The sequence below is a fragment of the Dreissena polymorpha genome, chromosome 10, assembly GCF_020536995.1.
Source record: "Dreissena polymorpha isolate Duluth1 chromosome 10, UMN_Dpol_1.0, whole genome shotgun sequence".
NCBI classification, from domain to species: domain Eukaryota; kingdom Metazoa; phylum Mollusca; class Bivalvia; order Myida; family Dreissenidae; genus Dreissena; species Dreissena polymorpha.
In genome coordinates this window covers 13,959,835-13,984,303 of record NC_068364.1, presented here as the reverse complement: position 1 = coordinate 13,984,303, position 24,469 = coordinate 13,959,835, and the positions used below count along the sequence as shown (strand labels likewise).

At 37.4% G+C, this 24,469-nt stretch overlaps 2 protein-coding genes across 27 annotated transcripts in view; one reads left to right on the top strand and one right to left on the bottom strand.

Moving 5' to 3' along the window:
• Positions 1-8,718, bottom strand: part of LOC127847129 (cytosolic 5'-nucleotidase 3A-like) — a 52,554-nt gene extending 43,836 nt beyond the window's left edge. For 23 of the 26 annotated variants that reach the window (XM_052378762.1, XM_052378766.1, XM_052378773.1 and 20 more), the window contains exon 1: positions 8,599-8,718. The gene's annotated coding sequence lies outside the window, so the exon portion shown is untranslated. Of the gene's footprint in view, positions 1-563; positions 645-8,598 lie in introns of all 26 variants that reach the window. The other 3 variants (XM_052378763.1, XM_052378767.1, XM_052378765.1) reach the window with 2 other exon arrangements.
• A 2-nt stretch (positions 8,719-8,720) lies between these two features.
• Positions 8,721-21,567, top strand: LOC127847131 (ankyrin repeat and SOCS box protein 8-like). Its single transcript, XM_052378790.1, is given in 5 exon segments — positions 8,721-8,990; positions 13,105-13,274; positions 16,789-16,892; positions 20,367-20,859; positions 20,862-21,567. Coding segments are annotated over 4 exon segments (855 nt in total). The 5' UTR covers positions 8,721-8,990; positions 13,105-13,147; the 3' UTR covers positions 20,993-21,567.
• The last annotated feature ends 2,902 nt before the right edge of the window (positions 21,568-24,469 follow it).

Below are 24,469 nucleotides of genomic sequence, written 5' to 3'. Positions count from 1 at the left end.
GGGGGGGGATGGGGGGGGGGAGTATAGTATAGTGTGAGGGTGTGGTGGTCATTTGTGAGATGATATTAAAAATAAAAAAATAAAAAATAAGGGGGAGATTCAGGGGGGGGGGGAGGAGGGGGGGGGGTATAGTATAGTGTGTCATTTGTGCCATGATCTTAAAAAAATAAAAAATAAATAGGGGGGGATGGGTTTTCTTGGGTGCGATGGTTGGACGGTATTTCAAACATAAAATAATAAAAATAAATACCGGTATTTGTTTTTTAACAAGTGTAGTATAGTGTGGGGGGATTTGGGGGGAGGGCACGGGGATGGTTTGGGTGGAGTCTATTGTGGTATGTGAGGTAAGAGTAGTTTTGTCAAAGTATCAATCAAATCTCATCATAAATAAAGAAGTTATGGCATTTTTAGCAAAATTTAATAATTTGACCTTGAGAGTCAAGATCATTCAATGGTCAAGGTAAAATTCAACTTGCCAGGTACAGTAACCTCATGAAAGCATGAAAGTATTTAAAGTTTGAAAGCAATAGCCTTGATACTTTAGAAGTGACAAATCCACTGGCCTGCTTGTAATTACGAGTAGAAATCGGCTCCGGACGAGTGAATATTCTGGCAGCGCTTGTCCTGCAGGGCGAGTGGCATTTCTGGCCAAAAAGATTAAAATTGCAAGTTTTAACACATCTTTACCAAACAAAACAATGTTTAATCAGCGATTAAAAATTAACCAGATGTTTATTATTGCACATTGCGCTAAAATCAGTCCTGTTCCCATTACGCGCCGATACCGGTATGTTTCATGAATGTGTCCTATACAGTAACTGTATGCTGTCTTTTAATACTGCTAAAAAATCGTCTAAATTCTTCACATCTTTAGATTTAAAGAGTGGCTATTGGCAAGCTTTAATGGACGAAAATGACAAAGAAAAAACTGCCTTTTGTACACACAGAGGTTTGTTTGAGTTTAGCAAAATGCCTTTCGGACTCTCCAATGCTCCTAAAGTGTAATCATAATGATTGTGACCATGAGGACAAAATGAAAAACAAACAAGTTAAAAGTGTGTTAAAAACAGTTTATTAACTTTGTTGAAGTTCATGAGTTAACAGTTCTATATGATAACAAATAGAAAATCACAATAAGGCATATAAGTTACTGAGTTATTGCATTTTTTCAATACATTGCAGGGCAAGTACAATTTTCAGCAGGGCAAGTGAAAATTCTTAGCTACTCGCCCTGCAGGGCAAGTTGCTGAAAAGAAATTTGTCGACCCCTGGAACGAGAATGCTGTTTTCCAAATAAATTCATCACCCTAAGAGAAATTGCTGAAAGTAGTGCGGTGTTAACTCCGCCCACAAAAGAAGATAACTTATTTTCTTATAAAAAGGCAATCTCCTACGCAGTGTTCTCCCTTATTCTATAATGATCTGAGATGGTCAAAAAATGTCATTTGTATGATTGGTTTTTTGCTTCGCTTGAATGTTGACGTGCAAAAAATGATATTAATGTTAATTATTAAGCACTCTTGACAACATAAGTTGCCTCTTAGCGGGCATTTCGGTAAGTATACACAAGAACTTAAACGCCCGCCGGTTCCGAAATCGCCGCTGTACAAACCAAGTGTAAAAAAATCATTACATTGCTTTCTTATAGTAGAAATCAGTGATACAGACAATAACGTAACAACAACAACAATCTCCCCTTTGGTAACTTCTGTTTAAAATAATGACTTATATTAGAGATTTCGGTAATTCTACATTCGCCCGCCGATTACCGAAATTCGCCATAATTAAGCCTTTAATGGTCAATATGTCATTGTTATGATTGTTTTTTTGGCATGGCGTAAATGTTAATGTGCAAATTTAGATATGAATATTAATTATTCAGCACTCTTGACAGCATAAGTTGCCTCTTAGTGGGGATTTCGGTAATTCTACACAAAAACATAAACGCGCGCTGGTATCGAAACCCCCGCTGTACTAACCTTCAAGTGTAAAAAAAAATCATAATAGTGCTTTTTATAGTAGAAATCAGGGATACGTACAGTCTCCCATGTGGTTACTTCTTTTGAAAAATAATTACTTATAGCGAGATTTCCGGCATTGCGTTAAGCGAGAGATGCAAATTAGATTATACATAATTTAAACTGATACTATTCTTTCAGCTTGATTTATAAATCCTGCCCCATCGCGCCAATATATTCATTGTTTCATGAAATTTTGTATAAAAGCAAAACGATATAAACATAACGCCAGCAGACCCGAATGAATACATTTCATTTATTCCCATCAGGTAAAGAACAAATATAATAATAAAACAGGGGAAGTCTACACTGTGTATTAGCAACATGCTGTGGTGATCCCTATCGTATGAGCTCAATACACAGGCACCTGGCTACTGTACTGGAAACATTGGATTTACTGCAAAAATAACTTATTTCATTTATTGCTTAATTGTTGTGTACATTGAAAATTAACAACGAGAATGGATCAACATCACCGTTGCACATTTTTAATAAGTTCACGGTCACATCTGTCCTCTAAATAGAGATAGCCTAATTAAAGACTGTGCTAATAAAGAATGAAGTGTGAAGGTGGATATTCAGAAATAAGATCCATTTTCGCATGACACTGGCAATATAGCATGTAGTCTTATATAAATAAGACAAATTTAAGAAATGGATAAAATATAAATAACACACATTTGCATCTTTCATTTCTTAAAAAGCATGTGAATCTGAAGCAATGCATTTTTTATAACTGACACCTTGTCGACAGACAACATAAGTTTAAAGAGGGAACCGCAATGAAATAAGATCCATTTTCGAGTGATACTGGTTGTTTAGCAAGTAGTCACATATTAATTATAGCTTGCATTAGTTGCAATAATTTTGTTAAGTGCGCATGCCATTCAACTTTGAGTTAAGCGAGAGAGGCGAATTAAATTACATATTATTAAAAACTAATACTATTCTGTCAGCTTGAATTGTGCTAACATAATTAACTCAATAGTGTCAAATAATATAAAATGCCAATTGCCATTGCATTTTCCGTAAATACTGCATAAGCGAGAGGTGTGAATTAAATCTCATATTATTACAAAGTGATATTATTATGTCAGCATGAATTGTGCTGACATCTTAACTCTATAGTTTCAACTAATATAAATAAGAAAGGCACGAGCGGACTGGCAGAATATTATTCTACAATGGCTAAAGTATTTATTGTTCGGTGATAGCTTTATAAAACGTCTCTGTATTTTTGCGAAGATAGAATAGGTCTACATGTGCCATATAATGCACGATTGTATGGAAAAGGCGGATTGAAAACTGACAAAATGGACAACAATCCTACTGTATGTTGCTCGAGGAAAAAGCGGAAATCGAAATCGTAGCTGTCGGGGGAAATGACATCACAACAACATCAAAACTAAAAGAGATTGTGGGAAGAATGACCTACATTGTCAATGAAATACATTGCAATGACTGTAAGCACGTGTAGGAAGTAACCGAAGTAATCAAAGCGCTGAAGGCACTGAATTTGTTCGCTGCTGTATAATTTCAAACGCAACTCAGTTTTCAAAATTATATTATAGCTTTTATATCGCAAGTTTGAAATGACCACAACCCATTCAAATTTATAAAGAGTGTGTCAAGATGTGTTGTTTTTTTCAAATAATTGATACAGCTAATCAGTGTGCACATGCTAATTTTATTTGACATGCATTAAGCCCAGTTTTCCTTGAAAGCAGCCAATATGTACCGATTTCAATGATAAACACAAGACTGGCCAACGTGTTAAATACACACTATGTACTGTACCAGTGAGAACAGGCAGATGCAGTGGTTATTGCAGACGCTTTTAGCATTCTGTTGTCTGCTAAATTTTACTGGAGATATCCACACAGGCAGCCACGGGTTACGGTTCCTAGTGTAGCTAAGGCATACTGATTTGCAAAATTCGATCTGCATTATTTGTGAGCTAACGCTCACAAATTGTTGTTAGGTTTGTTTTCGTATCATATGTTTCTACTATAAAAATTAATGTAATGATTTTTTGACACTCGAATGTTTGCACAGAGGGGATTTCGGTACTGGCGCGCGTTTAATTTCTTGTGTAGAACTACCGAAATCCACGCTAAGAGGCAACACATGCTCAATAGTTACCAAAAATGGGAGATTGTTGAGAGTCAACGTAGCACATCTAGGTATAATTTGTTCACATATATTGCCAAAACATCCTTGCCAATTATTTCCAAATATATATTGCACAATCCGTGGTTTCTGCAAATATATCCCCAATTAGACATGGCGCATGCGTTGTTTCTGCTCCCAAGTGCATTTTATAACTTTATACCCTTTTATCATCGGCAAGACAACGTTGCTCATCTTAGAAGTATTTATACTCAGATTTAGCTCGTTTACGTCCTTGTCATGTAATTCCAAATAGATATTGCACATTACGAACTATCGCAAAATGCAAGCTCAAACAGATATAGCATATGTGATATTAATGTTGTTAATGATCAGATATGAATTCCAATTTACTCATTCACACGCCTAATATTTATAGGTTATTAGACGTTTCACTGTACAATACGGATATATATTTGGACGAGCACACAGTTTGAAGTCATATTGGACGAGCCGTTAGGCGAGTCCAATATGACTTCAAACTGTGTGCGAGTCCAAATATATCACGTATTGTACAGTTTAAACGTCTAATAAATTTTTTATTCTATATCCTCATTTCCAAACCAGCTTTCCGTATTTTTATTTTCATTCATTGATTACGCACTTTATGACGTATCTCGTGTGACGTCATTTCTCTGACGAAACATACTAGTATAAACAAGACTCTGCATTTTAGGGACAACAATATGGAGGTGGTAGTCTTTAATAAATCTAGTAGCAAATTATACCATTTTTATAGCATTGAACGAATCCAAAAGGCAAAACGTATTGCGGATTGTGTGTTTGTCATGCATAATTGTTAACTTCGATAGGAATAAAACAACTCGCTCCGACAGGATTAAGAATTCGTAAATTGTGTTTTGGCCTTTGGGTCAGAATGGTGAGCATGTGTACAAACGCTATCAACAAATACTGTGGTTTAAAATACATTTCGATAAATGGATGGAAGAACAGAAAATGGAAAATGGAAATGCATATCATTGTAACTTAGTTGTTATTAGGCTAGCATTGGATTAAAGTTGTCATTGAGGTTAATAAAATTGATTTTTTGTTTTGCTGTTGCATATTTGTTTTCAATTTCTATCAATAACAATTTCACTTGCTTTTGCATTTTTTTTAAATTTCTAACAATAAAAATTAATTAAATATCACATTCTCGATTGTTTTTTATTTTCTCTCATATTTTCAATAGGAAAGTATTAAAAGAGACATACAAGCAAAATATCGCCTGTGTGAATCGATTATAGTACATTCGGATACTTTTTCTCGGTAATGGCTTTTATCGTTATAAAACAATTGCTTAGTGCACTTGTACTCAACTGTCCAATATGGAAAAAATACAGACTTTTTGGATCCAATACCGGAATATATTGGACGGTCACGTGGTACATATGAAGAATGCCGATTGGATGAATTTATTGGATATAGAATAAATGACCTATACACGCTGGTCGTGTAATTCCAAATAGATTTTGCACATTCCGTGCTATCGAAAAAAAATAACTAGATCTATTACACTTGCGTTCAATGTGTTGTTTTGCTCTGAGGTGTGTTGTATGAGTTACACGCACGCCTTAAACAAAGTATAGTAAACGCTAAGAGAAAGACATCGTTGCACATCTAAGCAAATGTGTACACATATATTGCCTATACACCCTGGTCATGCAATTCCAAATAGATTTTGCACATTACGCGCTTTCTAAAAATATATAAAATAAAACTCGAAATAGATATTGCGCATATTTGGTTAAAGTGATATTATGGGCATCGAACAGTATATGCTATGTGTATAGGTGTCTATCGCAACCGTTGTTTATTTTTGGTGTTTTCACTTCATATACAATTATTTTTGTTAATGCAGCATCAACATGCTAAAACAATATCCCGGAAAGAGAAAAATAATGCATTTGAATATCAACCGTACTTTCGTTTTGACAACTGACGACAGAAATGATTCGATATACAATGTGAATCTAAATTAAGTTTTAGTGCAGATTCGTTCATACGACACATGAACACTTACTCCGATCCTAATAAAAAGACAGTACTGCTCGGCTTAGAGGACTGGGTCAATCGTGTAAAATATCGAATAGTTTAATAAACAGCTGGTAGAAAGATGAGTTGCAGATTATTGATCAGTTAGCAGGTTATAACTAACTCTTTTAACCTGTTTATTCTTTTCAGCTCAATTTAACAGTGAATTGCACATTCACATAATTGCGCTTGGAAAAAGACAACATTGTACGTCTGAGTATAATTTATTCACATATATTGCCATTCACCCTTGTCAATTATTTCCAAATAGATCTTACACAATCCGTAGTTTCTGCATATATATCTCCAAACAGACATTGTACATGTGCTGTTTGAGCTCCGAAGTGCATTTTATAACTCCTTCAGACGCCTTAAACTTCTCAAGACAATGTTGCACATCTTAGAAGAGTACATACACATATAGGCTGTACATCCTTGTCAAATAATTACAAATAGATACTTCACGTTCCGTACTATCGCAAAATGCAAGTTCAAATAGATATCGCACATGCGATTTTATTGTTATGAAATGCATTTATCACTCATTCACACGTCTAATAAATAGCCTACACTCACTAGCCATGTAATTCCAAATAGATATTGAAAAACCTTATGCGCTATCGAAAAAATAACTCCAAAATAGATATTGCACATATTCTGTTTAAGGGGCCTTTTCACAGATTATGGCGTGTATTAAAGTTCGTCATTCAATGCTTTATACTGATAAATTTAAACAGTGGACGTCAAAATCTCCAGTAAAAAAAACAAGAATACGATTAAAAAAGATTTATTTTTTTTACTTTATATAGGCAATCCTTCGTAGTTTCACACAATATAACGAAAACAACAGAACTTGCCAAATTATTCAATCGTTTCGCGTTGCAACGCATTATAATTTTCAGGTTTTCAAATCGTCAAAAGCTGCATATAATGGATATATTAGAGCATGGATAATTTGCAGTATTGCGGTTTCCTCACAAATAACCTAACTGAAACGAAAATGTGCGAATCTGAAACAACTTTTTAAAAATTTTTGTCAATTTACCAAAACGTGAAAAGGCTTTGTAGTGTATCTTTCACACGTTCAAATGCCTTCCACTTGACAAAGGATCATACTCGCCCGGGGAAAGACAATGTTTCACATCTAAGTATAATTAAGACACGTATATTGCCAAAACATCCTTGCCAATCATTTACAAATAGATATTGCACAATCCGTGGTTAAGGCTTATATATTTCCAAATAGACATGTCATATCTGTTGCTTCTGCTCTGAAGTGCATTGTATAACTCTTTCATAAGCCTTAAACTTAGCAAGACAACGTTGCACAATTTAGAAGAATGTATACACATATTAAGCACGTTTACGTCCTTGTCATTTAATTCCAAATATATGTTGCACATTCCGTACTATTGCAAAATGCATATATATCGCAAATGTGCTATAAATGTTGATTATGATCAGACATGAATTATTTTAATCAATCACACGCCTAATGTATGTCCTGTTCACCCTGGTCATGTAATTCCAAATAGATTTTGAACATTCAGTGCTATTAAAAAATATTACTTCAAATTCATACTGCACGTGCGTTGTTTTTGCTCCGAGGTGTGTTGTATCAATTATTAACACGCCTTTAACTTTACAATGGTAAAGTATTGCTAAGAAAAAGCCATTGTTGCACATCTGAGCAAAATGTGTACACATATATAGTCTTTACACCCTGGTCATGTAATTCTAACAAGATATTGCACATTGGGCGCCATCGAAAAATATAACACCACATATCCGGTTAATGCTCTGTAGTGTATCATTGCACTCATTCCCGCGCCTTATACTTTACAACGGATGATATTCGCAGCCTCGGGAAAAAAAACGTTAGACGCCCGAGTATAATTTATACACATATATTTTATATCTTTTTTTACAACCCGCTAATGGAAATCATATCCTACTCCTAACATTTACTGGTAATTATCCCTTCATAGACCGTTTGCACACGTGGCCTTCTCGACTCGTGTGTAAAGCAAACGCAAAATAGTTCCCATAAATTCATAATAGATTTAAAACTTTATATTCAAATTTTTAAACGCATACATTTGATAACTGATTTTATGAAAATATCTTGTTTTTAATAAGAATCTTTCATACGTATAGAATATATTTGTAACAGTATTTACTGTATCAATCCTCATTTGATTGATGTGTAATATCTAGTGGTACCTGTTATTTGTGTCGTATCTATCTGGAAAACAATGCCGCCCCCCCCTGGAAAGGAATTTTTAAAACTTGTATAAAAGTACTTTTTCTTTTTGTTAATGTGTCTCTACATGACTGCAACAAACAACTAAATTTGCAGGAAAAACTCATTACGAACCTTTTAAAGATCCTTTTTTTCTCCAAAATAGGAAATTGTCTGAGAATCCTTCACTTCAGTCTTCCTAGTTACAAGACGTTTAAATGCAAGCGCTCACTAACAATGACGACGTTCTAAAAGGGCTACACTCCACTTTTATTGTCAATTAGGCGTAGAAACGCTTGTTTTTTAGCAGAATCAATCGGTCGTAAATATGTGATTAAAACATAATTAACTGCATTAATTATCTCATAAACGCACATCGTCACATACATGTAATTATATATATACGCGTACACAACTTTTCAAATTTTGTGAATCTGTGTCATATTTTGACAGGATTAAACACCTTTATCCAACGAACTGACCTATCAATCAAAATCCAGTACGGCAGTAGCTAAGTGACCGTTTTTGTAAGTGATATTTACAATATTCAAAAGGTAAATTATATGTTTGCAGCTCATTCCTATGTGTTTATTTACTATTTGATGCGTTTGTGAAGTCATTAATTTGATCACTTTGCCTGTTCATTAACAATGAATAATATGAATTAAAGGGGTCCTTTCCCTTTTCGTTTTAGTTATGATATTTGTGAGGTAACAGTAATACTGAACATTTACCATGCTCTAAAATATCCATTATACGCATCTTTTTATGATTAAAAAACCTGAAAATTATAAACAAAGCGTTGCAACACGAAACGAAGAGTTCTGCTGTTCTATATTATATTATATTTATTATTGTTATAATTTGTGAAGCTACGAAGATTGCTTATTTTAAGTATATAATACATCCTTCATTATATGAGCACGGATGGCCAAGTGGTCTAAGCGGTAGACTTTTACTTCAAGGACTCCAGGTGTCAGTGGTTCGAGCCCAGTTGAGGACAACCTTTTTTCCTTTAAAAGTTCTTAATATTTTTCCATGAAACTTGAAACATGGATAGATGGCAATATGGACATTATGCACATCATTTCATTTTGTTCCTACATCAAAAATTCTGGTTGCTATGGCAACAAATAGACTAGAAATACTGCTGAAAATGGTGGTTTTCTGGATCCTGCGATAACTTTAAAAGTTCTTAATATTTTTTCATGAAACTTGCAACATGGATAGATGGCAATATGGACATTATGCAAGTCATTTCATTTCGTTCCTACGTCAAAAATTGGGGTTGCTATGGCAACCAAAAAAAAAAAAAGACTGAAAATGGTGGAATTTCTGACAATGGTGGAGCCGGTAGGGGACCATATTGCTTGACAATAGCCTTGTTAAATGTAATTGATGGATTCAGAGTGGGGCAGAATCCACACATTTATACCGACCATGTATGGTTATTGAGCAGGCTCCAGGATGAGTTAGAATGAATCAAGGGTTCAACCATGTACGAGTAGGCTCCAGGATGAGTCAGAATGAATCAAGGGTTCCACCATGTACGAGTTGGCTCCAGGTTAAGTCAAAATGAATCAAGGGTTTGACCATGTATGGGAAGGCTCCAGGATGAGTCAGAATGAATCAAGGGTTCGGCCCAGGTTAGCTGTACCAGTAGGTTCCAGGATTAGTCAGAATGAATCAAGGGATCGGCCCAGGTTAGCTGTATGGGTAGGCTCCAGGATGAGTCAGAAAGAATTAAGGGTTCGCCCCAGGTTAGCTGTATGGGTAGGTTCCAGGATTAGTCGGAATGAATCAAGGGTTTGCCCCAGGTTAGCTGTATGGGTAGGTTCCAGGATGAGTCAGAATGAATCAAGGGTTCACCCCAGGTTAGCTGTATGGGTAGGTTCCAGGATGAGTCAGAATGAATCAAGGGTTCGCCCCAGGTTAGCTGTATGGGTAGGTTCAAGGATTAGTCAGAAAGAATCAAGGGTTCGCCCCAGGTTAGCTGTATGGGTAGGTTCCAGGATCAGTCAGAATGAATCAAGGGTTTGCCCCAGGTTAGCTGTATGGGTAGGTTCCAGGATGAGTCAGAATGAATCAAGGGTTTGACCATGTATGGGTAGGTTCCAGGATGAGTCAGAATGAATCAAGGGTTTGCCCAAGGTTAGCTGTACCAGTAGGTTCCAGGATGAGTCAGAATGAATCAAGGGTTTGCCCCAGGTTAGCTGTATGGGTAGGCTCCAGGATGAGTCAGAATGAATCAAGGGTTTGCCCCAGGTTAGCTGTATGGGTAGGCTCCAGAATGAGTCAGAATGAATCAAGGGTTTGCCACAGGTTAGCTGTACCAGTAGGTTCCAGGATGAGTCAGAATGAATCAAGGGTTCGACCATGTACGAATTGGCTCCAGGATAAGTCAGAATGAATCAAGGGTTTGGCCCAGGTTAGCTGTATGGGTAGGTTCCAGGACGAGTCAGAAAGAATCAAGGGTTTGCCCCAGGTTAGCTGTATGGGTAGGCTCCAGGATGCGTCAGAATGAATCAAGGGTTTGCCCCAGGTTAGCTGTACCAGTAGGTTCCAGGATGAGTCAGAATGAATCAAGGGTTTGCCCCAGGTTAGCTGTATGGGTAGGTTCCAGGATGAGTCAGAATGAATCAAGGGTATGCCCCAGGTTAGCTGTACCATTAGGTTCCAGGATGAGTCAGAATGAATCAAGGGTTCGCCCCAGGTTAGCTGTACCAGTAGGTTCCAGGATGAGTCAGAATGAATCAAGGGTTTGCCCCAGGTTAGCTGTATGGGTAGGTTCCAGGATGAGTCAGAATGAATCAAGGGTATGCCCCAGGTTAGCTGTACCATTAGGTTCCAGGATGAGTCAGAATGAATCAAGGGTTCGCCCCAGGTTAGCTGTATGGGTAGGCTCCAGGATGAGTCAGAATGAATCAAGGGTTTGCCCCAGGTTAGCTGTATGGGTAGGTTCCAGGATGAGTCAGAATGAATCAAGGGTATGCCCCAGGTTAGCTGTACCATTAGGTTCCAGGATAAGTCAGAATGAATCAAGGGTTCGACCATGTATGAATTGGCTCCAGGATGAGTCAGAATGAATCAAGGGTTCGCCCCAGGTTAGCTGTATGGGTAGGTTCCAGGATGAGTCAGAATGAATCAAGGGTTCGCCCCAGGTTAGCTGTATGGGTAGGTTCCAGGATTAGTCAGAATGAATCAAGGGTTTGCCCCAGGTTAGCTGTACCAGTAGGTTCCAGGATGAGTCAGAATGAATCAAGGGTTCGCCCCAGGTTAGCTGTATGGGTAGGCTCCAGGATGAGTCAGAATGAATCAAGGGTTCGCCCCAGGTTAGCTGTATGGGTAGGTTCCAGGATAAGTCAGAATGAATCAAGGGTTTGCGCTAGGTTAGCTGTACCAGGAAGTTCCAGGATGAGTCAGAATGAATCAAGGGTTCGCCACAGGTTAGCTGTATGGGTAGGTTCAAGGATTAGTCAGAATGAATCAAGGGTTTGCCCCAGGTTAGCTGTATGGGTAGGTGCCAGGATGAGTCAGAATGAATCAAGGGTTTGACCATGTATGGGTAGGTTCCAGGATGAGTCAGAATGAATCAAGGGTTTGCCCCAGGTTAGCTGTACCAGTAGGTTCCAGGATTAGTCAGAATGAATCAAGGGTTTGCCCCAGGTTAGCTGTACCAGTAGGTTCCAGGATGAGTCAGAATGAATCAAGGCTTTGCCCCAGGTTAGCTGTACCAGTAGGTTCCAGGATTAGTCAGAATGAATCAAGGGTTTGCCCCAGGTTAGCTGTACCAGTAGGTTCCAGGATGAGTCAGAATGAATCAAGGGTTCGCCCCAGGTTAGCTGTACCAGTAGGCTCCAGGATGAGTCAGAATGAATCAAGGGTTCGCCCCAGGTTAGCTGTATGGGTAGGTTCCAGGATGAGTCAGAATGAATCAAGGGTTCGCCCCAGGTTAGTTGTATGGGTAGGTTCCAGGATTAGTCAGAATGAATCAAGGGTTTGCCACAGGTTAGCTGTATGGGTAGGTTCCAGGATGAGTCAGAATGAATCAAGGGTTTGACCATGTATGGGTAGGTTCCAGGATTAGTCAGAATGAATCAAGGGTATGCCCCAGGTTAGCTGTACCAGTAGGTGCCAGGATGAGTCAGAATGAATCAAGGGTTTGCGCCAGGTTAGCTGTACCATTAGGTTCCAGGATGAGTCATAATGAATCAAGGGTTCGACCATGAACGAGTTGGCTCCAGGATAAGTCAGAATCATGAATCAAGGGTTTGGCCCAGGCTAGCTGTAAAAGGTGAAGTATCAACTTTGCCTTCATTAATGTCAAGTTTTCTTCTGTATCTCATTGTGAGCACAATCACTAATGAATGCGCATGGGGGATTTATCCATTCCTATTCCTGTCCATGTTCCAGTAGATGACTTTGGTTATCCACTTGCATTCAAGTAGAACTCTAATGCTCATTAGTTGGTAACTGGTGAAGAATTATATGATGGCAGAGCCAACGGTCATTATGTATTAAGCTTAGTTTTGATGAGCAATTATATCTGGATGTTTATCATTTTATGGGTCTTTCATCACAGTTTAATATTTTATATGTCTGCAAACATGTAGTATTAACTTTTAAATCTGTTAATTTCAGCCTATAATGATGATGGTGTTCCGTTTGGGAAGTTTGCAAAATAATGTGGTACAGAATGGCAAATGAGCAACGAATGTTTGACCTTTCTGAAAGACTAATTCGCTCCATCAACTGCTGCAGTTCGTTTGGATGCTATGAGGATGATGATGTAGAAAACCTGATAGAAAATGGTAAATGTTTGCATCTTTATGACGAATGTCCTTTCATTGAGGAGATCATAACCATGGTAACCATTTAATTTTCTTCAAAAATCTACAGACTAGTTTTACCTATAAAACAAATTTAAGTGTCGGTCAGTATATATGAATGGTCAGTCAAGCATTACATAAACATAAATTGGTACAAATCCAAGATATTGAATGAAATACTAGTTACTTTTAATTGAAATTTTTGGTCTGTTTTCAGTTTCTGAATACTGAAACAATCCCTATATCTGTATACTTTAGTGTGTAAGTGCTGCCTTAAATTCCATACAATGGACATGTAGACATTACCAGTGACACTTTTTTATAGTTATAATATGTTGTCAACAAAAATAGTCAGGTTTTGTAATCAACCAAATCACATAAGGACCTTAAGTTATCTACATAAGCATCTAACAGTTTCACCTCCCCAATAGTGTTTATCCACTCTTAACCAAACTTAACGTTGTGCTCACTTAACCGAAAAATGCTCAGTGAGCTATTGGTATAGTCGCATTTGGTATCTGTTGATTGGCATCTGTTTTTCAACCCCTTTTTGACAACTATTACAATAAATAATAAATTGTTCATTATATCTTGACCTAACTTGCACTATTTGTTTGTAGTCATTACATCTTGGGTGATATCAATTTCGAATAGAAACCTTTGAGTTATTATCCTCCGCCAGAGGCGGAGGGATATTGTTTTGGCGTTGTCCGTCCGCCCGTCTTTCCGTCCGTCTGTCCCGCACTTTTGTGTCCGGAGCCATATCTTGGAAGTGCTTTGGCGGACTTTATTGAAACTTGGTATGAGTATATATATGGATAAGAGGATGATGCCTGCCAAATGGCAATGAAACCATCTGTTAATAACGGAGTAATGGCCCTTTTATCTTGAAAAATTATTTTTTTTGTTTCCGGAGGCATATCTTGGAAGTGCTTTGGGGAATTTCATTGAAACTTGGTATGAATATATATATATGGATAAGAGAATGATGCACGTCAAATGGCATTGTACGCCATAGGATAATAATGGAGTTATGGCCCTTTGTATCTTGAAAAAATGCTTTTTTGAGTGTCAAATATAACACTTTTGTGTCCAGAAGCATATTGGAGGGGGATATCAATTCAATGAATTTGCTTGTTTATTTTTATGTCCCCCACTATAGTAGTGGGGGACATATTGTTTTTGCCCTGTCTGTTGGTCTGTCTGTTGGTCTGTTTGCGCCAACTTTAACATTTTGCAATAACTTTTGCTATATTGAAGATAGCAACTTCATATTTGGCATGCATGTGTATCTCATGAAGCTGCACATTTTGAGTGGTGAAAGGTCAAGGTCAAGGTCATCCTTCAAGGTCAGAGGTCAAATATATGGGGCCAAAATCGCTCATTTTATGAATACTTTTGCATTATTGAAGATAGCAACTTGATATTTGGCATGCATGTGTATCTCATGGAGCTGCACATTTTGAGTGGTGAAAGGTCAAGGTCAAGGTCATCTTTCAAGGTCAGAGGTCAAATATATGTGGCCCAAATCGCTTATTTTATAAATACTTTTGCAATATTGAAGATAGCAACTTGATATTTGGCATGCATGTGTATCTCATGGAGCTGCACATTTTGAGTGGTGAAAGGTCAAGGTCAAGGTCATCCTTCAAGGTCAGAGGTCAAATATATGTGGACCAAATCGCTTTTTTTATGAATACTTTTGCAATATTGAAGATAGCAACTTGATATTTGGCATGCATGTGTATCTCATGGAGCTGCACATTTTGAGTGGTGAAAGGTCAAGGTCATCCTTCACAAGGTCAAGGTCATCCTTCAAAGTCAAACGTCATATAGGGGGACATTGTTTTTTACAAACACATCTTGATTATTTTTTATGTATATTGTTTTTGTCCTGTCTGTCTGTCTGTCAGTCCGTCCGTCTGTCTGTCCGTCCGTCTGTCCGTCTGTCTGTCTGTCGATAACTTTTGCAATATTGAACATACCAACTTGATATTTACCATGCATGTGTATCACATGTACATGTAGCTGCTCATTTTAAGTGGTGAAAATTCAAGGTCAAGGTCATCCTTCAAGGTCAAAGGTCAAATATCATTGTTTTTTTCTTTCCTATAACTTTAACCTTCATTAAAGTTTTATCATAACTTTTTTAATATTGAACACAGCAACTTCATATTTGGCATGCATATGTATCTCGTGGAGCTGCACATTTTGAGTGGTGAAAGGTCAAGGTCATACTTCAAGGTCAAAGTCAAAATTAAAAAATAATAATTTCATTTCTCCATTCAATCTCTTACTTACTTCTCGTGCAGCTGCACATTTTTTAATGTTGAAAGGTCAAGGTCAACCTTCAAGGTCAAAGGTCAAATATTATTGTATTTTTCTTTCCTATTACTTAAACCATCGTTAAAGTTTTATCATAACTTTTTATGCCCCCGGATCGAAAGATCGGGGGCATATTGTTTTTGGCCTGTCTGTCTGTCTGTCATTCATTCATTGTGTGTGTCCCAAAACTTTAACCTTGGTTAAAGTTTTGCAATAACTTTTGCATTATTGAAGATAGCAACTTTATATTTGGCATGCATGTGTATCTCATGGAGCTGCACATTTTGAGTGGTGAAAGGTCATGGTCATCCTTCAAGGTCAAAGGTCAAATATATGGCTTCAAAGCGGCGCAATAGGGGGCATTGTGTTTCTGGCAAACACATCTCTTGTTTAATTTTTTTTTCATTGTGTAAGTGGGGCATGAGAAATTCTTTAGTTATTATCAGCTCGACTATTATATATGAAATATATATAGTGGAGCTATTCTACTCGTCCCGGCGTTGGCGATCCCGTTAGCGTGCAAATGTTTAAGTTTGCGTACCACCCCAAATATTTTCTATGTTCTTTGACATTTTGCTTTCATATTTTGCATACTTCTATACTAACATGATCCCAATCTATAAACAAGAGCAGACAACTGTATCAAGCATTTTGACAGAATTATGGTCCCTTTTATACTTAGATAATTGAACATTTTGCTTAAATTGCCATAACTTCTTTATTTATGATCACATTTGATTCATACTTTGACAAAACAACACTTACCTGTAATACCACAACGCACTCCACCCAAACCATCCCCCATGCCCCACCCTTCTCTCCGTGATGGCTTACGTTATACTGTCAAGCACTCAAATAGTCGAGCGCGCTGTCCTCTGACAGCTCTTGTTTTATATTTATACTAACAACCACAACACGTACATGTACATCAAATGAGTGTAACTGGTATTCTGATATTAGCTTGTGTTGTTGTTTTTTTGAAGCTGAACAGAACTCTCGAACCATTGTGGTATCAAACACAGCTACATTGTTGTTTGAAAGAATGCAATCTATTTATTATAAAATTACCTTTATCTCCAGCAAAATTTAGTTCCATTTTTGCTGCAAATTCACTAGTATCAGTAGTTGGATGAAGCCTGTAGTGTTTGCTGTTGCTGTTGGTGTGTTTCAGGGGCGGATGTGAATCGTCAGCATGGCACCCTGCTTCCCCTGCACTGTGCCAGCATGGTCAGCGACAGCTACGTGCTGAGACTGCTTCTCAAAAAGGGAGCCAGGGTCAGTATCAAACACAATAGCACCTCAATGTGAGTTATACATCAGTAAGGGAGCCAGTGTTAGTATCAAACACAATAGCACCTCAATGTGAGTTATACATCAGTAAGGGAGCCAGTGTTAGTATCAAACACAATAGCACCTCAATGTGAGTTATACATCAGTAAGGGAGCCAGGGTCAGTATCAAACACAATAGCACCTCAATGTGAGTTATACATCAGTAAGGGAGCCAGTGTTAGTATCAAACACAATAGCACCTCAATGTGAGTTATACATTAGTAAGGGAGCCAGTGTTAGTATCAAACACAATAGCACCTCAATGTGAGTTATACATCAGTAAGGGAGCCAGGGTCAGTATCAAACACAATAGCACCTCAATGTGAGTTATACGTTAGTAAGGGAGCCAGTGTTAGTATCAAACACAATAGCACCTCAATGGGAGTTATACATTAGTAAGGGAGCCAGTGTTAGTATCAAACACAATAGCACCTCAATGTGAGTTATACATTAGTAAGGGAGCCAGTGTTAGTATCAAACACAATAGCACCTCAATGTGAGTTATACATTAGTAAGGGAGCCAGTGTCAGTATCAAACACAATAGCACCTCAATGTGAGTTATACATTAGTAAGGGAGCCAGTGTTAGTATCAAACACAATAGCACCTCAATGTGAGTTATACATTAGTAAGGGAGCCAGTGTTAGTATCAAACACAATAGCACCTCAATGTGAGTTATACATTAGTAAGGGAGCCAGTGTTAGTATCAAACACAATAGCACCTCATTGTGAGTTATACATTAGTAAGGGAGCCAGTGTTAGTATCAAACACAATAGCACCTCATTGTGAGTTATACATTAGTAAGGGAGCCAGGGTCAGTATCAAACACAATAGCACCTCATTGTGAGTTATACATTAGTAAGGGAGCCAGTGTTAGTATCAAACACAATAGCACCTCATTGTGAGTTATACATTAGTAAGGGAGCCAGTGTCAGTATCAAACACAATAACACCTCAATGTGAGTTATACATTAGTAAGGGAGCCAGTGTTAGTATCAAACACAATAGCACCTCAATGTGAGTTATACATTAGTAAGGGAGCCAGTGTTAGTATCAAACACAATAGCACCTCATTGTGAGTTATACATTAGTAAGGGAGCCAGTGTCAGTATCAAACACAATAGCACCTCAATGTGAGTTATACATTAGTAAGGGAGCCAGTGTTAGTATCAAACACAATAGCACCTCAATGTGAGTTATACATTAGTAAGGGAGCCAGTGTTAGTATCAAACACAATAGCACCTCAATGTGAGTTATACATTAGTAAGGGAGCCAGTGTTAGTATCAAACACAATAGCACCTCATTGTGAGTTATACATTAGTAAGGGAGCCAGTGTCAGTATCAAACACAATAGCACCTCAATGTGAGTTATACATTAGTAAGGGAGCCAGTGTTAGTATCAAACACAATAGCACCTCAATGTGAGTTATACATTAGTAAGGGAGCCAGTGTTAGTATCAAACACAATAGCACCTCAGTGTGAGTTATACATTAGTAAGGGAGCCAGGGTCAGTATCAAACACAATAGCACCTCAATGTGAGTTATACATTAGTAAGGGAGCCAGTGTTAGTATCAAACACAATAGCACCTCAATGTAAGTTATACATTAGTAAGGGAGCCAGTGTTAGTATCAAACACAATAGCACCTCAATGTGAGTTATACATTAGTAAGGGAGCCAGTGTTAGTATCAAACACAATAGCACCTCAATGTGAGTTATACATTAGTAAGGGAGCCAGTGTTAGTATCAAACACAATAGCACCTCAATGTGAGTTATACATCAGTAAGGGAGCCAGGGTCAGTATCAAACACAATAGCACCTCAATGTGAGTTATACATTAGTAAGGGAGCCAGTGTTAGTATCAAACACAATAGCACCTCAATGTGAGTTATACATTAGTAAGGGAGCCAGTGTTAGTATCAAACACAATAGCACCTCAATGTGAGTTATACATTAGTAAGGGAGCCAGTGTTAGTATCAAACACAATAGCACCTCAATGTGAGTTATACATTAGTAAGGGAGCCAGGGTCAGTATCAAACACAATAGCACCTCAATGTGAGTTATACATTAGTAAGGGAGCCAGGGTCAGTATCAAACACAATAGCACCTCAATGTGAGTTATACATCAGTAAGGGAGCCAGTGTTAGTATCAAACACAATAGCACCTCATTGTAAGTTATACATTAGTAAGGGAGCCAGTGTTAGTATCAAACACAATAGCACCTCAATGTGAGTTATACATTAGTAAGGGAGCCAGGGTCAGTATCAAACACAATAGCACCTCAATGTGAGTTATACATCAGTAAGGGAGCCAGTGTTAGTATCAAACACAATAGCACCTCATTGTAAGTTATACATCCGTAAGGGACCCAGTGTTAGTATCAAACACAATAGCACCTCATTGTGAGTTATACATCAGTTAGGGAGCCAGGGTAAGTGTCAAACATAATAGAACCGCATTGCGAGTTACAGACATCAGTGATTGTAGGTTACGATGTCCATAATGTTGTAATAGTCAGTAGACAATTTGTCAACATAATTGAATCATTGATACAATGTTGTACAATCTCCACCAGGCTGTCATTGATAATATTAATATAATACTTCTCTGGATACTGTAAGCTGTACACTTGTATTTTCACACTGCAGAAATTTTCCTGTCACATGCACATACTTGGTTATTTTATTCTATGACATTCTATCAAAAAATGCTGAGATATCGGTTATGTTATCACATACGATATTAACAAACTTATCAAGAGCTACATATATAAGTTTCGTTGGCTACCGTCACCAGTGTATGATCCTGAACTGAACAAGAATGAGAACTGATTGGCTATTACAGATGACACACAGCTTGTTGCTTGTGAAATAAACACTGACATACAATGTAGTAAGCTGTAGTAATACATACAGTGGCCAGATACCTGTCTACTAAATCATGGTGCCATCATGATGTGGAATCTCAGCATCAACCTCCCTTCTCACACAGCTGTCGAAACTGAGTAATTGTGCTTGTTCATATAGACAAAAATATTAAAAATGAAAATGACATGAGGTGTTATATGTTCTAGGTTATGTTTCAGGTGATTTACTATGCTGGCTATGACAAGAAGTGTAGTATGTTTTATGTTATGTTTCAGGTGAATGACTATGATGGCTATGACAAGAAGTGTAGTAATTATAGGTTATGTTTCAGGTGAATGACTATGATGGCTATGAAGTGTAGTATGTTCTAGGTTATGTTTCAGGTGAATGACTATGATGGCTATGACAAGAAGTGTAGTAATTATAGGTTATGTTTCAGGTGAATGACTATGACAAGAAGTGTAGTATGTTCTAGGTTATGTTTCAGGTGAATGACTATAATGTCTATGACAAGAAGTGTTAGATGTTCTAGGTTATGTTTCAGGTGAATGACTATGATGGCTATGAGAGGGCTGCACTGCATTACGCAGCTGAGCGTGATGTGTTCTGTGTTGAGCTCCTACTGGAGAGCGGGGCAGACATCAACATCCCCGACGGCAACTGTGACACGCCTCTTCACTGGGCAGCCTTCAAGAACAACATACAGTGTGTGAAGCTGTTGCTCCAACGAGGGGCCAAGGTAGACCCACTGGACTTTAACAATGATACACCATTAGCTTGGGCAGCAAGGAAAGGTCACGTGGAGGTCATCAGTGTCCTCCTGGACTATAATGCCGATCCCCACATAGAGAACCTGCGCGGTCTCACCCCAGTCGACAAGTGTATCCAGGTTCAGATCAGTGGACTCAATACAGACAATGACAATGACTGCCTGGGGCTCATGCTTCGAGCCTCCTGGAAACTTGAACTGACAGATGCACAGCAGGAGTCTATTAAAGGGGATAATCGCCTCAGTGACTTGTTGTTACCAGGATTGTGTCTCCGAGCCCGCTACAGAGCCATTGTCGCTATCTAATACGCAAGGCGTTAGGGTGCAGATTTTTACCCAATGTTGTCCCTAAACTTCCTGTTCCACAGAGACTTCAAGATTTTATATCACTGAAATGCTGAGGCAATACAAATATTTCAGCACTCTGTCCTTTTCAACTTTAATTTTCACTCACATTGTCTATTTTCAGACAAATTTAAACGGCTTTGAGACATTGATAAAAGTAAATTTGCTTGAAAGTTTGAGACGAAAGCTGATTGCACAGATGATCGGCCTCGAGCTCAGACTGCAACAGTTGCTTGTAATGCATAGGTTCTGATTCTCCTCTCATGCAGTCAATAAAACATCACTTACTAGCAAAGAACCAGAATGAAAACAAATTACGGAAATAATAATTGCATTCCATACATATTTGGGACACAATTACATCAATATGCACATTTTATGAGAGTTTATTGACATTTCCTATTTGTCTTATACCTTTGTTCAGCAATATTATTTTACATGTTATCTTTTAATGTATCAAGTAATTTTATAAATCCCCCTTTTAACTTTGATTGATTCAGTGTAATTGTTATCATTAGGAGTAATGACATCATTGTCACAGGTAGTATTTGTGTGTTTGTACTTCCTATTCAAATCAGACACTTTTCCAAAGCACTGTAATATGTGAATATAAAAATCTTCAATCAACAAATGGACATTACTTTTGTTTGCTCTCCGTTGGATGGGATTATAGATTTGCTGTCAGTCTGTCCATCTGTCCACTAACTAAACACTAACTAAAAGAGGACTAAATATATTTCAACCACACTTGATATTCATATACATTATAAATATGATAACTGTGCAAGAACTTTCATGTTTGTGGAAGTTCCAAGTTTAGATCACACTAAATATAAAAAGCAATTAAATAGTGTGCTAAGGACTTAAGATATTCTGGATAAACCCATGAAGAGACATGCAGGGTCAATGTGCAATATTTTTTTACCAGACATCAGAAATCTGGCCCAGATGTCTTAAATATAGTTCAGCCTCGTTGAACAATAACTGGCTAAAGTCACTTATTAAATGGATATATATTACTATTTTATAGTTGATGGTATTTTTTGTGTATGATTGATTTTAAGTTCACATATAATTTCAAATTAAAGCTTGTAATATCATTGCCATGAATTCTTTGCACACTTTATTTACCTGAATATAATATACCGTTAAAGCTTATTTGGTTAAAGGTGGCTTAAGATCTTAGTACTGATGTGACAAATAGACATTGGATTTGATTATGAAACATTACACATAATATATAGCTTAAGTGTTACACATGTACAGCTTATGGGAAACAATGAAGGTGATTCACAATCTTTAATCAAGTTTTACTGGAAGGGTACTCCAGTATTGCTGGCAATACTGATAATGTCTTGTTTCACATGTCATGTAGTCTATATATGTTAAGTGTCAATAGTTTGATATATACAGGATCTGGCACTAGTTGTCATATCATACCATATTTTATGAAACGAGTTCAGGAATTGTGTTAGTAAGCGAGCCTTTGGCGAGCTTACTAACGAATTTCCTGGACAAGTTTTATAAAATATGGTATGATATGACGAGTGTCAGATCTTTTTATGTCTCCCACCACTATAGTGGGGGACATATTGTTTTTGCCGTGTCTGTTGGTTGGTTGGTCTGTTGGTTTGCGCCAACTTTAACATTTGCAATAACTTTTGCAATATTGAATAGCAACTTGAAATGGCATGCATGTGTATCACATGGAGCTGCACATTTTGAGTGGTGAAAGGTCAAGGTCATCCTTCAAGGTAAAAGGTCAAAAAAAACTAAATCAAAGCAGCGCACAAGGGGACATAGTGTTTCTGACAAACATATTTCTTGTTATCACATGCTTTTAAATGAGCAAATTAAATAAATATTTACGCAAACATAATGATTAATCCCGACTGTTGTTTACATTTCGTGACATCATTTGACGTGGCAATGTCATTTCAGCAAAATAACAAAATGCGATTGGTCAATAAACGAAAACTAAGCCAATGAAAACGCTTAAAAATGTTGTATTACACATGTGTAATATAAAAAAATATGTAATGGTTGTATTACATGGGAAACAGGGTATAGCATCTGATTAAAACCGGGGTTGAGCCCTTTTGGATAAGATGTGTTGTTTTTGTGTTGGGTTGGTGATCCATATGTTTGGCTAACCTGAGCACTATGTTAGCTATTGGAAAATTGTGATGCACTGCCCGGGCTTGAGTGCATCAACTGTTTTCTTCCAACATCTTCTGAACTGCTGGGCAGACTTTGAGGAAACTTGACAGGAATCCTCTATGATAATGGTTCAAATGGTTCTTGTCCATTTATTAATAAGGTCCAAAGCTTTAATACTGGTATCTGCCATGGGTATGTAACATTGACATTGTGGTCTCATAAAAGTCTCTTTAAATTAGGCCACTTGGATCAAAATTGGTCTCCACTCAGAGGTCACTTCTTTTAACACCTATAGAGAAAACCTGAAAACTTCTGCCCCTGTGGTATCCCATCAGTTATATATAGCACAATAAATTAAAATCTCTGCAACTGAGCCCCAAACCAGTGGTCTCCAATAGTATACTGCTGACCTACAGCTTCTAAGTTGAACATTCAAGGATCCTCAGCTCATCTAGTTCTAAACATTGTTGTCCAGAGAAATCAAGACAGAACATTATCCCTTCAATTGTTCACATGTGTATGCATTGAACAATGATTGGCCACTGCGTTGTCTAAACAGCAACGAAAATAGAAAAATAGATTCAATGTACAATTATTTCAGCTCCTAATTATGCAGTACTATGTTTACATCAGTGTAAGTATGAACCCAATTATTACAAAGACAACCTGGATGTAATCTAAATCTTCATGTAAGAAATCAACAACCTTTAAAATTATTTGTATACAAGTTATATGAATGTTAAAGCCTGTAAATTACTTTAAATTTGTAATAACCAATCATCCGAAATGTATGTATATCTCAATTTGTAAAATAATGCCTATTCAACTATTTTACAGTCTGCCTTGTTTGTGAAAGACTCGGTTACATTTTTCCACAGGTTCAGGCCATGAGTAATGTATTGCAAGTTAATTGTATCCTTACAACACAAGATGCTCACACATCTAAAATTCATCTTTTTACATGTAAAACTTCCAAAAGGTCACACATGGCCTAGTTTGTGATCATGTCCAATTGCAATATTACAGATTTAAACAAGAGATGTGTTTGTCAGAAACACAATGCCCCCTTTTGCGCCTCTTTGAAGCCATAAATTTGACCTTTGACCTTGAACGATGACCTTGACCTTTAGCCACTCAAAATGTGCAGCACCATGAGATACACATGTATGCCAAATATCAAGTTGCTATCTTCAATATTCAACAAGATGCGTTTGTGAAACACAATGTCCCCCTATATGACGTTTGACCTTGTAGGATGACCTTGACCTTGACCCTTCACCACTCAAAATGTGCAGCTCCATGAGATACACATGCATTTCAAATATAAAATTGCTAGCTTCAATATTGCAGAAGTGACATTACATGAGCAATTT